Raw genomic sequence first — 13820 nt, 5'->3', positions numbered from 1 at the left:
ATTTATTTCATATATAAGTGTTTTACTGAGAAGCAGTAACATGGCAAATTTATCTAGGTAGTCATGAAGATACTTTGGTAAAATTATCCTGCAAAATATACTGTTTTAGTGGCATTTCAAAGGATGTTTTAAAACTCGTTAAAAACTTCAGATACAATGTTAAAAATGATATTTTATAGGTTTGATCATATCCTTTATTAACAGTAGAAAAGGAAAAACTAAGTCATGGCATGTTGCCAATAATCTGAACAGAAATAACCTCAAAAGAAATGCATTTCTTGCTGTTAACACAAAACTGTAAACTGGAGTTGTGTGTGGTCTTTCATATTAACTGTTCAGTAATAAATACTATGTCTTGACAGACTACATGAGTAAAAATTAATTCCCTTAACGTCCAGTTTTTAGCAGCTGCTGAATGTTCGGTGATACACAAGGCACACCTCTATGGGTTCTCCACATTTTTATTGACATATAAAAATCTGTTCACCACTCTAAAACTTTATCTGCATAGTAAGAATTTCTTCCACTATTATTTACAGAAAGGGCTTTTAGTGCAAAAACAGGAAACTACGTACTAGCCCCAGCATTTCTAGCACGTCTCTCACACAGTTTCATTAAACATCAGTCAGAATCACTGGACTACATCTTCGGCCGCCAACCATTAATGAACTGCAGTATTTTCTTAACCTGCAATTTGCTTAGCTTAAAGTCCTCAGAAAGGATCTCTTCTGTAAGCTGAACGAGTAAATTGCCATCAATCTTCTCTGTAACAAAGAATGATATGACATCTTCTGATAAACCAATAAACCTCAGAGATTTAGATACTTCCTCTATTGAGAGCCCAGAAAGGTCTGTAGGTGGTTGCCAGGGAGAGCCATCGCCACATGATCTTGGTGCTAACTGAAGGTGAAGGGGAGACGAAAAAGGGTAAGAAACAGAGAAAACGTTCTGCATGTCCTTTTTAACAGGATATTGATCTACTGAGAGGTCTGGCGAACCAGTCTGAGATTCTTCCTCTGCACCGTCTATTTTCAGAGGCAGAGGACAAGTGTCTAGAACTGGCTTCTCATCGTTGGATTTTGGTGCACGAGGAGGTAAGGCAGGCCATGAATGACTCTGCTTTGCACTGCTGACTGCCAGATTTTTCTCATCAGTGCATTCTAAAGAGTAGCTTGCTGACTTTGGACAACTGGAGATGGTGTTGCTGAACTCTGTTGTGGCCAACTGTGTGTACCCAGCAGGGAGTTCACACCCATCGAAGTCAAAAGTAAAAGAGGCTGGACAGTTTCTCTTTGGTGTGCCTGGAGTCTTCTGTCTTGGATAACTATAACTCCTGCTTGGATCCAGCAGAAAATCGTTCCTGTTTAAGCCTTCGGCAGCTCCAGAAAAATGGTTTGGCCAGGACAACCTAGAAGACAGAGCTTCAGCTGAAGGGCTTCCAAAAGGCATTTTGCTGTCAGGCTCTTTTGATTCGGTTTTCATCATGTTGCAAGGGTAGCAAGAAACAGGGGCACTCTCGGGCGGATTTGTTGTGTCACCTTCTGTGATGCTGCTTAAAAAAACGAGCAAAGAATAGTTAATATGAAGAATTGTTAGTGTTTAAGCAATGTTGATATTTAACCATATAAATCGGGAGATGGATATAGCAGAAAGTAAGAACCAAGCCAGAAGAGCTTTTAACATTTGAAAAAACTTGCCTAAGTTTATTATTAACATTGTTAATCTTTGTGCGCATCTGCATTTCTTGGCACTAGTCTGAATGAGAGATGCCCAAGTACCCATGGATATCATTAGAAAGGCTGTTGGCCTGGTTCTTCCAGCTCAAGTGAAAGCAGGAAACAGCAGAAGACTCAAAAGAAACGACATACTTTTTCTCAAATATCATCCATTCTCCCTGAACCCCAATCTAGCTTCTTATACCAAGCACCATGGTATCGGAGTACTTCTACAACCTTACAGACATACATAGCATCTTCTACTACTGTATTTTATTACTAATACTAAATATTGCTATTTACTAATGGTCTCAATCAGAACAGAATTCCCACTGTACTGGGCAAATAATCCAAGCCTTGAAAGGTTTACAATCTAAACTTGCTACAGTACTCTGTCAGACAGGATCAGTGCTTAATATATGCCAGGGCTTGCCAGGGATGAGCCCCAGCACCTCTAGGCTTGGCAGTTCATAGCCCCAGCACCTCAGGGCTTGCCATGGCAGTTATGAAAGAAAACCAATTGCTTGAGTCCTGCCACCTAATTGCTTGAGCCCCAGCACCTCTTTCGTTACAAATTAAGCACTGGACAGGATCCATGAAAGTCACTTATGTGAGAAGTACACGACCAACCACACTTACACAACATAATACAGATCAAGTAAAACAATAGCAATAATAAAAGTTTGCTACCATGTGTAACCCATTTAAATTTGCAAGCCAGTTAGCTATGAAGCCAACTGCGTCTTCCTTTCAAGTGCACTTTAAGAAGGATAGTCCTAATTAGTAAATCAAGCTCAGGAACAGATAATTTATATCCAAGAGTGCTGGAGGGATTTAAGAATTAAGGAGTAAAGTTGCTAACTAAACTATAATCTCCTATTAAAATCAGGTTTATGACAGAACAGGACAGTAGCAAATGTTTTAGCTATCTTTTTTTTAAAAAAAGTGCTTGGGGGTAATCCTAGGAATGACAGACCAGTCAGCCTTCCTTCAGTAGTAGGGAAATTGGAGAAGTTATAATGAACAGAATTATTTACAAAATACCTACATGTACAGCAGAGACAAACAAGCACAGTGGTGGAAAGAGTCATTTGAATTTTTCATACACTTAACTAGGCTTGGAAGGACTGGGTTTTTAATTAGTAAATGTGAGTAAATGTCAATTTCACCATACACACACACAGATGGAAAAATATTTCCATCAATAATAAGCATTTTTCTTTAACTATCCATCAATTTTGATACTTGAGAACTCAGAGGTTTATTTAAGGATATTTACTTTATATATTTTGACATGTAATGTTGACAATTTGTGTTTTGATGGTTATAAATAAGGCCCTACTTGAATTGTGGGTTGATCTTCAATCATGGCTGGGTTGTAGACAAGACATGGAAAATAGTGGAAAAATGATAATAGACCTTTATTAATAGCTGTAATTTGGGAAAGCCAAGAAAATTTAAGAAAAATTTGCTGGAACGATATAACATATGGACTATAAGGTAGATAGAAAGCTGGCTAGATGGTTGGGCTCAACGGGTAGTGATCAACGGCTTGATGTCTAGTTGGCAGCCAGTATCAAGCAGAGTGCTCCAGGGGTCAGTCCCGGGTCTGGTTTTGTTCAACATCTTTATTAATGATCTGGATGATGGGATGAATTGCACCCTCAGCAAGTTCGCAGGTTACACTAACCTGGGGGGAGAGGTAGATATGATGGAGGGTAGGGATAGGGCCCAGAGCGACCTAGACAAATTAGAGGATTGGGCCAAAAGAAATCTGATGTGGTTCAACAAGGACAAGTGCAGAGTTCTGCACTTAGGACGGAAGAATCCCATGCACTGCTACAGACAAGGGACTGAGCGGCTAGGCAGCAGTTCTGCAGAAAAGGACCTGCAGATTACAGTGAATGAGAAGTTGGATATGAGTCAGCAGTGTGCCCTCGTTGCCAAGAAGGCCAACAGCATATTAGGCTGTATTAGTAGGAGAATTGCCAGTGAATCGAGGGAAGTGATTATTCCTCTCTATTTGGCACTGGTGAGGCCACACCTGGAGTACTGCATCCAGTTTTCATCCCCCCACTACAGAAGGAATGTGGACAAATTGGAGAGAGTCCAGTGGAGGGCAATGAAAATGATTAAGGGGCTGGGGCACATGACTTACAAGGAGAGGCTGAGGGAACTGGGGTTATTTAGTCTGCAGAAGAGAAGAGCGAAGGGGGATTTGATAGCAGCCTTCAACTACCTGAAGGGGGGTTCCAAAGAGGATGGAGCTTGGCTGTTCTCAGTGGTGGCAGATGACAGAACAAGAATCAGCGATCTCAAGTTGCAGTGGGGGAGGTCTAGGTTGGATATTAGGAAACACTATTTCACTAGGAGGGTGGTGAAGCACTGCAATGGGTTACCTAGGGAGGTGGTGGAATCTCCTTTCTTAGAGGTTTTTAAGGTCAGGCTTGACAAAGCCCTGGCTGGGATGATTTAGTTGACGTTGGTCCTGCTTTGAGCAGGGGGTTGGACGAGATGACCTCCTGAGGTCCCTTCCAACCCTGATATTTTATGATTCTAACTCTCATGTTATGCCTGCTAATTTTTTTGATAACCAGACATCACAGAACAGGACAGAGGACCATCCCCTGGTCTGAGTTAGCATGGTAATTCCAACACAAATTAGCTTCATAGCTTACGACCTGCACCTAAATAAATTTATTTCAATACAAATGTTTAAGAGCAATGTACAAAATGTGGGTGATGACAAAAACGTTGCTATGATATTTAATAAGATTTTGCACAGAGTTACAGTTGCATATACAAGCTAACTTTACTATTTTCAGGTTCACATGTTTACCCCCTGGTGTTAACATTCTCTTCACCAGATTTTGTTTTAAATTAAGTGTTATATAGAATTGTATATGATTCCCCTGGAAATTTAGGACAGATTATCTTGTACCCTTCACACCTGTGGTAATATACATAACTATTAAGTAATAATTTTCATGTATTTTATAATAAATTAACAGTTTCTGCTTATGTGAGTTTTCTTTGCCTTGAGTATTTTAAAAAAGAGCTACTTCACTAACTTAACTCCTAACAGGAAGCAGTGACACCAACATGCATCATACGTTAACAGAAAACTTTTAAAACAACATTCATCAGACTAGTTTCAGAATAGTTAAAAATGTAAAAATTCATAGACAAATAGTATTTCCCTACAGAGGGAAATATTTGGATTTCATAGCTCAAATACATACATGGTGTGCAGTCCTGAAGAATAGTAAGACAGCGTAGGGCTAGGAGAACGAGTCTGTTGCCGTGCTGGTTTGATTGTGCGAGGAGGAATGGAAGGACTGGTGGACGAGGGCTTTGAACTTCGTGGTGGAACGGGTGGAGCATTGAGGAGCCTGCATTCCTCTCTTACCTATATTAGAAAAGAACATTTAGCAAATAGCTTGAGAACCCAAGTAACAACACTCTGCGCCAGATGGAACCTGTCAGTTCAGGTTTCTACCTTGGAAGGAAATAGTAAAAAGGAAGGAAAGAGCAGAAAACGCTACTGGTAAACAATACTTTATTGCTAAATATATGTCTGTCTTAAGTACCCACTAGTGGAGACAAAAGTTTACAAGAAGTTTGCAACCAGAAGGTCTTATTACTGGCAAAGTAAAGTTACTTTTGTTTTTATGTACTTTTATTTCACTAGTTTTACATCTGTTCATTCAAAAGAATGAAGACTGAAATTGTTTAAAGGAAACTTTAAGCGGTGTAGAAGGTTAGACTGATCATTTCAGGTACTGCAGGGGAATGAGTCATTTGAAAAAATCTAATGCAGTTTAGTTAGTTGTAGTGATCCCTCCTAAGACAGGAAGTGACAATATCTAAATAGGTTTTAATGCTTAATGACATAGTTTAGAATTAGTACTGAAAAAGCCACCACACCCTGAGCTAGTTCCCACCTTCTATCACTCAGATACAATTCTGCTATTGTATGCCACAGGTACCATAGGATACATTTGATTAACACTTCAGAGCAGATGCATTAGCATTGCAGAAGTGAAACAGACAAGTTGGGATATCTGACACTTTATTCTGGTTGCCATTTTCACTTTTTGCTGCTCTGTCTTGCATTCTTGCTCTACAGGGGTGAGCAAACTTTTTGGCCTGAGGGCCACATTGGGGTTGCAAAATGATATGGAGGGCTGGGTAGGGAAGGCTGTGCCTCCCCAAACAGCCTGGCCCCCTCCTCCTATCCGCCCCCTCCTACTTCCTGCCCCGACTGCCCCCTTAAAATCCCTAACTCATCCAACCCCCCCCCAGGACCCCCGTCCCTAACTGCCCCCCCAGGACCCCACTCCCTACCCAATCCCCCTGCTCCCTGTCTCCTGATCGCTCCCCCTCCGAACCTCCGTCCCATCCAAATGCCCTCTGTCCCCTGACTGCTCCCCGAGACGTCCTGCCCCTTATCCAACCCTTCGCCCCCTCATCATGCCACTTGGAGCGGCAGGACAGGCTTATTGGAAAGCCTGGGAGATGGGCGGGTGCAAGCCATGCTGCCCAAGCGGCAGTGTGACTGCGGGGTAGGGGGGACAGCAGAGGAGGGGCTGGGAGCTCAGGAGCCTGGCAGGATGGTCCCGCAGGCCACATTGTAGTTTGCCCACCTCTGCTCTAGTGGTTTTGATGGAAAATATGTGTAAGTTTTTTGTGCCAGCCAGCAGAGGGCGCATTGTAACTAGTCCTGCCTTACCTGCCATCCTTAACCCCAAAGTACAAACACCTTCATATACGCTGACCTACAATTTAGGAAGTCTATTGCTACTTCTAATACCAGATCTGCCTTAGAAGCTCAGGGGAATTGACAAGGCAACTGAACTTAATACACCCTTGCTCTCAGTCTTCATTCATTCTGCTGAAAGAGGGTTTAGGTTTATTACAAGAATGCACATCTTTACAGGTATATTATAGGTTAGGTCTGACAGCAAGTTCTTGATTTTAGCTCTACTGAAGTCCAGATGTACTTTAGAAGCCAAGTACTGAAAGAATTAGCGTAACCCCTAAAAGTGACCCATTACACTACATTTAAATGAGTGAATGGCCTTAATTATTTTTCCTTCTATTTGTGGTGTAAAGTAAAAATGGACTCCAGCCTCCAAGCTCAAAAAGAGAGTTAGATATACTCCAGTGTTTGCGGGGAGGAGGCGGGGGAGGGAGGGGGGGGAGAGAGAGAGAGAAATTCAGCGAGCAAGAGCACCAGCAACATATGCAACACGAATGGGTTGAAGTATGAGGGCAAAGGAGCCTGATAAAATACAAACTCATTCTGTTAGGTTGGATTCTGAGCAAAAGAAATATCTCCATCTCCCACCAGGTTCCCAGCTGACACTTACATCACAGCTACGCTCAATGCAGTGGCCCAACTGTCATAATCAGAGAAGTTTTCATAATTCTTGACTATTGGTGCATTATTGTAATTATTCTTCCTTTGTCAAAGTTTCGGTTTGGGCCCATATCTAGTTAGAAGAACCCAGAGGAACTTTCCTCATAGAATGGACCAACAGGTTAAGGACTCAAAGACTTTTGAAGGAGAGTAATTTTACTCACATGATCAGTCACACTGAATAAGTTTATTCAGAATAAAAGTTACTCATACATATTTGTAATGACCCCCACCACAGGTAAAATCAGGCCCTTCATATACTACGTCCAGCCTGTTAAATATGTAACGGAGCAAAGAAAATTGTCATTTTAGGTGGTCATTGTATTTTTAAGTTTAAGAACACTGCAGAACTAACAGCTTGGCAACACTGCAACATGCAATTAGTGTTTAAAGTGATTGAATTTATTTTAAAAAATAAATGTGGAAACGTTTGCAGTTTACTTCAATGCTTCCCGAAATGCAATAACCTGTTTAATACTTACATTAAAAAGGAAATCAGGGACTGGGAAATTTCAGTCCATTTCTTTCTCAAATCAGAGCAAGTTAAAATGACAGGAAATGCCCAACAGCACAAAATGCTTAAATAAATCTGGCTCTAAGGGCTCTTATTTGCTCTCTTGCTAAAAAACTGGAATCAATTTTACTTATGTTTGTTATTGAATTCAGGCACAAAATTCTTGAACCATTTTAGTGCTGTGCCCCCGAAGAATGCCTAGGGACTTAAAAAAACTAAGTCAGACTAAGCAAAGTTAATATGGCGTGCTCTGCAACATGCCCTTCGGGTCAGAGAGACACCATTCAGTGCATGCAGCCCATTGTATGCATGGAGCAGCCAAGGAATTATGAAATTATTTTTTTTACTTAAAAGAGTAAGAGATATTGGCACAATTAATTACACTTACTACCTATCACCTTTGTCATGCTATGTTTAACTCAGAATAAGGCCATAGACAATAGTAGTTTGCAGTCTCAATTTGTTCACATCACAAGACCACCATAAAACTGTCAGGCTCAGCTACCAAGAAACCCAGCACAGTTATAGGGACTGAAAGTTACAGGTTAGACTGATCAGAGCTTGGGGGAAAACTGGCAGGGAGTTGACTCTCACTAGGTCTGGCTTAAATGTCATGAGTATTAAAATGGACTAAATGGAGGGGAGGCAATCCTAGACAGAGTGGATACCTCGACCAGAATTATGGCATTGGCTTCAACCATCAAGAGGGTCTTATGTCTAGAGAACTCAGGCATTGCATCCAATGTGCAACAGACCTTTGAGGATTTACCATTTGATGGGTAGGTTTTGTTTTCAGAAAAGAAGGAGGAAACCATGCAATTGTTTAAAGACTCCAGAATGACTTTGCGTGCTTTGGGAGTATATATTTCAGCTGTGAGAAGATGCCCCTATAAGTGGTCAGCAGCCACAACAATACTGCTTGCAGTGCTTTTTCAGGGAGTCCTCCCTTCCAATGACAGGTTTCAGAGTAGCAGCCGTGTTAGTCTGTATTCGCAAAAAGAAAAGGAGTACTTGTGGCACCTTAGAGACTAACAAATTTATTTGAGCATAAGCTTTCATGAGCTACAGCTCACTTCATCGGATGAGGCAGAGCGTCTGTTCCAGAAAGAGCCACATATCTCAAAGGAAGAGGTCCTCTGGTTCTGGGTTTAGCAAGCTCCCCCCAAGAGTGTAGCAAGCACCCATTTTGACTCACATCCAGGACAGTGATCTAGTGGTAACTTGTCCTTCCCCATCCCCCTTGTTTAGGGACCAGCAGGCTGCTTTTGCAGTGTTTGGGACTCGATTACAGTAGAAAACAGTTCCTCTCCAAACCCCCACCCCACCCCACCCATCAACCCTGTCCCTCTTCAAGGGCCCCTCTCACAAGGTACTGCTCCTTGAGCAGGTTCAGTCTCTACTGTTGCTGGGGGCTGTAGAGGAAGTCCCCTGTAGCACTGGGGAGAGGGGTTCTTACTCCCAGTATTTCCTGGTTCCCGAATGCAAGGGGGGGATGACACCTATCCTCGACTTCTGCAATCTCAACAAATACATCAAATATGTGAGATTTTGTATGGCCATCCTGGCAACTATCCTTACCACCTTCAACCACAATGACTGGGGCGCTGCCTTGGACCTTCATTTAGGATGCTTCTTTTCATGTAGTAATTCTCTCACCCCACAGGAGGTTTCTCCAGTTTGTTGTAGGCGGACCAGCACTACCAACACACCTTTGGCCCCTCCCCAAAATGTATGGTCATAGTGACAGCGTACCTCAGGAAGAGGGGAATTAATATTTTCCCATATCTGAATGATTGGTTACTGAGGGGCAAGTCCAGGGAGGAGGTCCTCTGTCTTGTCTAGTTCACATTACACCTACTCAATCGTCTGGGTCTCATCCTAAACAGCAGGAAGTTGACACTGGTTCCAAATCAAAGAACCGAGTTCACTGGGCCCTGATAGAATCTACAAATTCAAGTGCGTTTCTGACAACTGAACGATTCAGGAGATTTGCCGTGTATCTCTGGAACGGCAGTCCCCACACTCAAGCACAGACCGGGTGTGCCTGTGGTTGTTAGGTCATATGGCTGCATGCTCACAGGTAATCCAATACACTAGGCTGCACCTTTGTCCTCTTCAAACGTGGCTGAAGTTCCTGTATCCTCTGCACCGTCATCTCCTGGACAGACTGGTCTTCCTCTGCCAATCCTGAATTCCTTACAGGGCTGGATGGTTCAGGACAATGTGTGCCAGGGCAATCCCTCTGCTCAGTCTCCACCGACCAGAACTATTGTCACTGATGTCTCCTTAATAGGTTGGGCAGTACATCTGGAGTTACAGAAGGTTGAAGGCCTATAGTCAGAACAGGAAGCTTCTCTACCGATGAGTGTCCTGGAGCTTCGTGCCATCTACAATGCTTTTCAGACTGTTCAAGATCACATCAAGGCCTTAGCAGTTCTCATGCTCACCAACAATATCACCACAATGTATTATGTGAACAGGCAGGGGAAGCATACTCCATCATGCTTTGTCAGGAGGCAATCAGGTTCTGGCAGTTTTGCATCAGGGGAACCTTTCCCCCACAGCTGATCACTTGCAAGGGATCTACAATCACCTGTTGGATCACCTTGCCAGGAATTTCTCCTTTCTGAAGCCCAGCGTCCTGTGGGCATCCCGACAATCAACCTGTTTGCCATGAGCAAAAACAAGAAATGCCAGCTGTTGCGAGTCTCAGTCTAGCCTCCCTGACCAACGCTTTTCACTTGAGCTGGGAAACAGCACTCTTGTATGCCTTTTCTCCTATGCCAATCATGGACTGTGTCATGCTTATTGCTCCAACATGGCTGAGAGAATGTTGGTTTTCTGACCTCCTCACACTACTGATCCAGCCTCCCATATTCCTACCCCGACCTCCTGACTAGCACCATGGTCAGGTTTTGTACCCAACAGCCCTGCATCTCACAGGGTGGATGCTGCATGGTTAGATGAGGACGACGAATGATGTTCAGAGGCAATCTGGCAAGTCTTGCTTAACAGTAGGAGGCCCTCCACCAGGGCAGCCTATTTGGCCAAGTGGAAGCAGTTCACAGTATGGTCGTTAGCTGGGAGAGTGCAACCAACACGGGCTTGTATCCAGGACATCTTGGAGTATCTGATACACCTTCAATCTTCTGGCCTCATGCTGAGTTCATTGAGAGTCTACCTGGCAGCAATTTTGGCATTTCATCTACCTATCCATGGGAAGTGAGTGCTTTCAAATCCCATGGGAGTGAGGTTCTTGAAAGGAGTCATTCATCTCCACTCATCAGTTACAGAGCTGGTTACTTTGTGGGACCTTAAAACTGTTTTAGCAGCTCTTATGGGACCTGTGTTCAAGTCTTTGGCAACTTCTTCTTTCTCCCTTCTATGTCAGCAAATGGCCTTCCTTGGGGCGCTAATACCTACCAGGAGAGTGTGTGAGTTGCAGGCTTTGATGGCAGAGCCTCCTTACCCATGATTTTCCAAAGATAAAGTGACCCTGCGGCTGCACCCTACATTTTTATCTAAGGTAGTTTCCCAGTTTCCTTTGAACCACGTTATATATTTACCGGTGTTCTCCCTTAAGGTGCATTCAACCCCAGAGGAGCACCATCTCCACATCTTCCATTTTGGAAGTCAGGCGATGTCTAGCATTTTATCTGGACAGAACTAAACCTTTCTGTTCTTCACTGCATCTGTTTGTTTTATATGAGGACCAAATGAAAGGTCAAGCAGAGTCAATCTCCAGGTGGAATAACTTCCTGTATCATGATAGCATATGAAGTAGTCCACAAGCGGTACAAGCTCATTCCAAAAGAGATCAGGCGACGTCAATGGCATATCTAAATGACACTCCTATATTGGACATTTGCAGGCAAGCCAGTTGATCCGTTGAGCATACTTCTGCAAACCATTGTGTCATTATGGCTGTGTCCAGATCAGATGCAAACTTTGGGAAGGCAACACTGCAGTCCTTCTTAAAATAGACACCTCCTGCAAGTACTGCTTGCAAGTTCCCTACATAAAATACACGGCTGTATCTACTCAAAGAAGAAAAAACGGTTAGCCACCTGTAACTGCTGCTCTTCAAGACATGGTGCAGACGTGTATTCCATGACCCACCCGCCATCCCCTCTGCATCAGAGTCTGAGCTTCTAACATTTGATGCGAAGGAACTGAGGAAGTCAGAACAGCAGCACCTTTACATGACCAAGGAAGGGGCTAAGGCCTCAGGGCATCAGCGTGGTTGCCCCATGGGAATTGCTAGGCAAAGTTCTCTGGCTCCGGTGCCTCGGGCATACGTCTGCATCATATCTAGAAGAATAACAGTTAGAGGTAGGTAACCGTTTTTTATTCTTTCATTTCGAAAAATGGATGATCTTTTAGCTATTGGTCAACAGACCTGGTCAAATTAGCTCGTTGCATATGTTTGCTTTGCCAGGGTTAGACAAAATAGCTTGTTTAAAATCAGTTCTTGAAGAGGGAACCCCATACTTCACTATTTCAGATCCTCCACCCTCTACACTCCAGGCCCCATGCTGTAGACATTTTGGAGTTCACTGTTGATTCCTGAATAAGGATGCTTTTATTATGTTATTAACCAATTGTAGTTGATAAAGTAGTAATACTTGGTCATTTTCTGTGAGATATATTATATAGTCATAGATAGTAAATGAAACAATGAATTCACACTACTGTGGCTCTTTTGGGTAATGGTGATTGCTAATTTGGCTCCTGAACCACTGAAGTCTAATTATCACTGCACTAGTTAATGCTTCTCTCCTGTCTGGTGATTTACAGAGGATGACAATGCAAACACTTAAATATTACCTTTTAACATTGAAATTAGAAGCGAGATTAATGCATGCAGCAACTTACAAGCACTCCATAAAGTCTAAACACATTCTTTAATTCTAATACTTATTTTCACAATACTAACACACGTGTGAACAAGACTAATTCCAGCTATGTATGTGTCATTGTTAATCACAGAATATCAGGATTGGAAGGGACCTTTGGAGGTCATCTAGTCCAACCCCCTGCTCAAAGCAGGACCAGTCCCCAATTTTTGCCCCAGATCCCTCAATGGCCCCCTCAAGGATTGAACTCACAACCCTGGGTTTACCAGGCCAATGCTGAAACCACTGTTCAGTTGAGACCTAGGGCCTTGGCATGAGAAGGCACCTGGTCTGCCAGAGTCACAGACTAAATGATCTGGAGGATGGTGTGGATTGCACTCTCAGCAAATTTGCGGATGATACTAAACTGGGAGGAGTGGTAGATACGCTGGAGGGGAGGGATAGGATACAGAAGGACCTAGACAAATTGGAGGATTGGGCCAAAAGAAATCTGATGAGGTTCAATAAGGATAAGTGCAGGGTCCTGCACTTAGGACGGAAGAACCCAATGCACAGCTACAGACTAGGGACCGAATGGCTAGGCAGCAGTTCTGCGGAAAAGGACCTAGGGGTGACAGTGGACGAGAAGCTGGATATGAGTCAGCAGTGTGCCCTTGTTGCCAAGAAGGCCAATGGCATTTTGGGATGTATAAGTAGGGGCATAGCGAGCAGATCGAAGGACGTGATCGTTCCCCTCTATTCGACATTGGTGAGGCCTCATCTGGAGTACTGTGTCCAGTTTTGGGCCCCACACTTCAAGAAGGATGTGGATAAATTGGAGAGAGTCCAGCGAAGGGCAACAAAAATGATTAGGGGTCTGGAACACATGAGTTATGAGGAGAGGCTGAGGGAGCTGGGATTGTTTAGTCTGCAGAAGAGAAGAATGAGGGGGGATTTGATAGCTGCTTTCAACTACCTGAAAGGGGGTTCCAAAGAGGATGGCTCTAGACTGTTCTCAATGGTAGCAGATGACAGAACGAGGAGTAATGGTCTCAAGTTGCAGTGGGGGAGGTTTAGATTGGATATTAGGAAAAACTTTTTCACTAAGAGGGTGGTGAAACACTGGAATGCATTACCTAGGGAGGTGGTAGAATCTCCTTCCTTAGAGGTTTTTAAGGTCAGGCTTGACAAAGCCCTGGCTGGGATGATTTAACTGGGAATTGGTCCTGCTTCGAGCAGGGGGTTGGACTAGATGACCTTCTGGGGTCCCTTCCAACCCTGATATTCTATGATTCTATGACTACAGCCATTGTAACCATGTGGGGTAAAATTTT

The 13820-nt window shown here is 43.3% G+C and overlaps 1 protein-coding gene across 4 annotated transcripts in view; it reads right to left on the bottom strand.

The window, feature by feature from the left end:
* Positions 1 to 134: 134 nt before the first annotated feature.
* Positions 135 to 13820, bottom strand: part of GAREM1 (GRB2 associated regulator of MAPK1 subtype 1) — a 125398-nt gene continuing 111712 nt past the window's right edge. The window contains exons 4-5 of one of the 4 annotated variants that reach the window (XM_084620291.1): positions 4958 to 5124; positions 135 to 1552 (exon numbers count right to left, since the gene is read on the bottom strand). In XM_084620291.1, the coding sequence (XP_084476417.1) occupies positions 640 to 1552; positions 4958 to 5124 (1080 nt within the window). In that variant the 3' untranslated portion in view covers positions 135 to 639. The remainder of the gene's footprint in view (positions 1553 to 4957; positions 5125 to 13820) is intronic. The other 3 variants (XM_084620288.1, XM_084620290.1, XM_084620289.1) reach the window with 3 other exon arrangements.

This window comes from Lepidochelys olivacea, assembly GCF_965140295.1.
Source record: "Lepidochelys olivacea isolate rLepOli2 genome assembly, chromosome: 2".
Classification (NCBI taxonomy): Eukaryota; Metazoa; Chordata; order Testudines; family Cheloniidae; genus Lepidochelys; species Lepidochelys olivacea.
The sequence above is the reverse complement of the archived record's forward strand: the minus strand, read 5'-3'. Positions and strand labels throughout refer to the sequence as shown.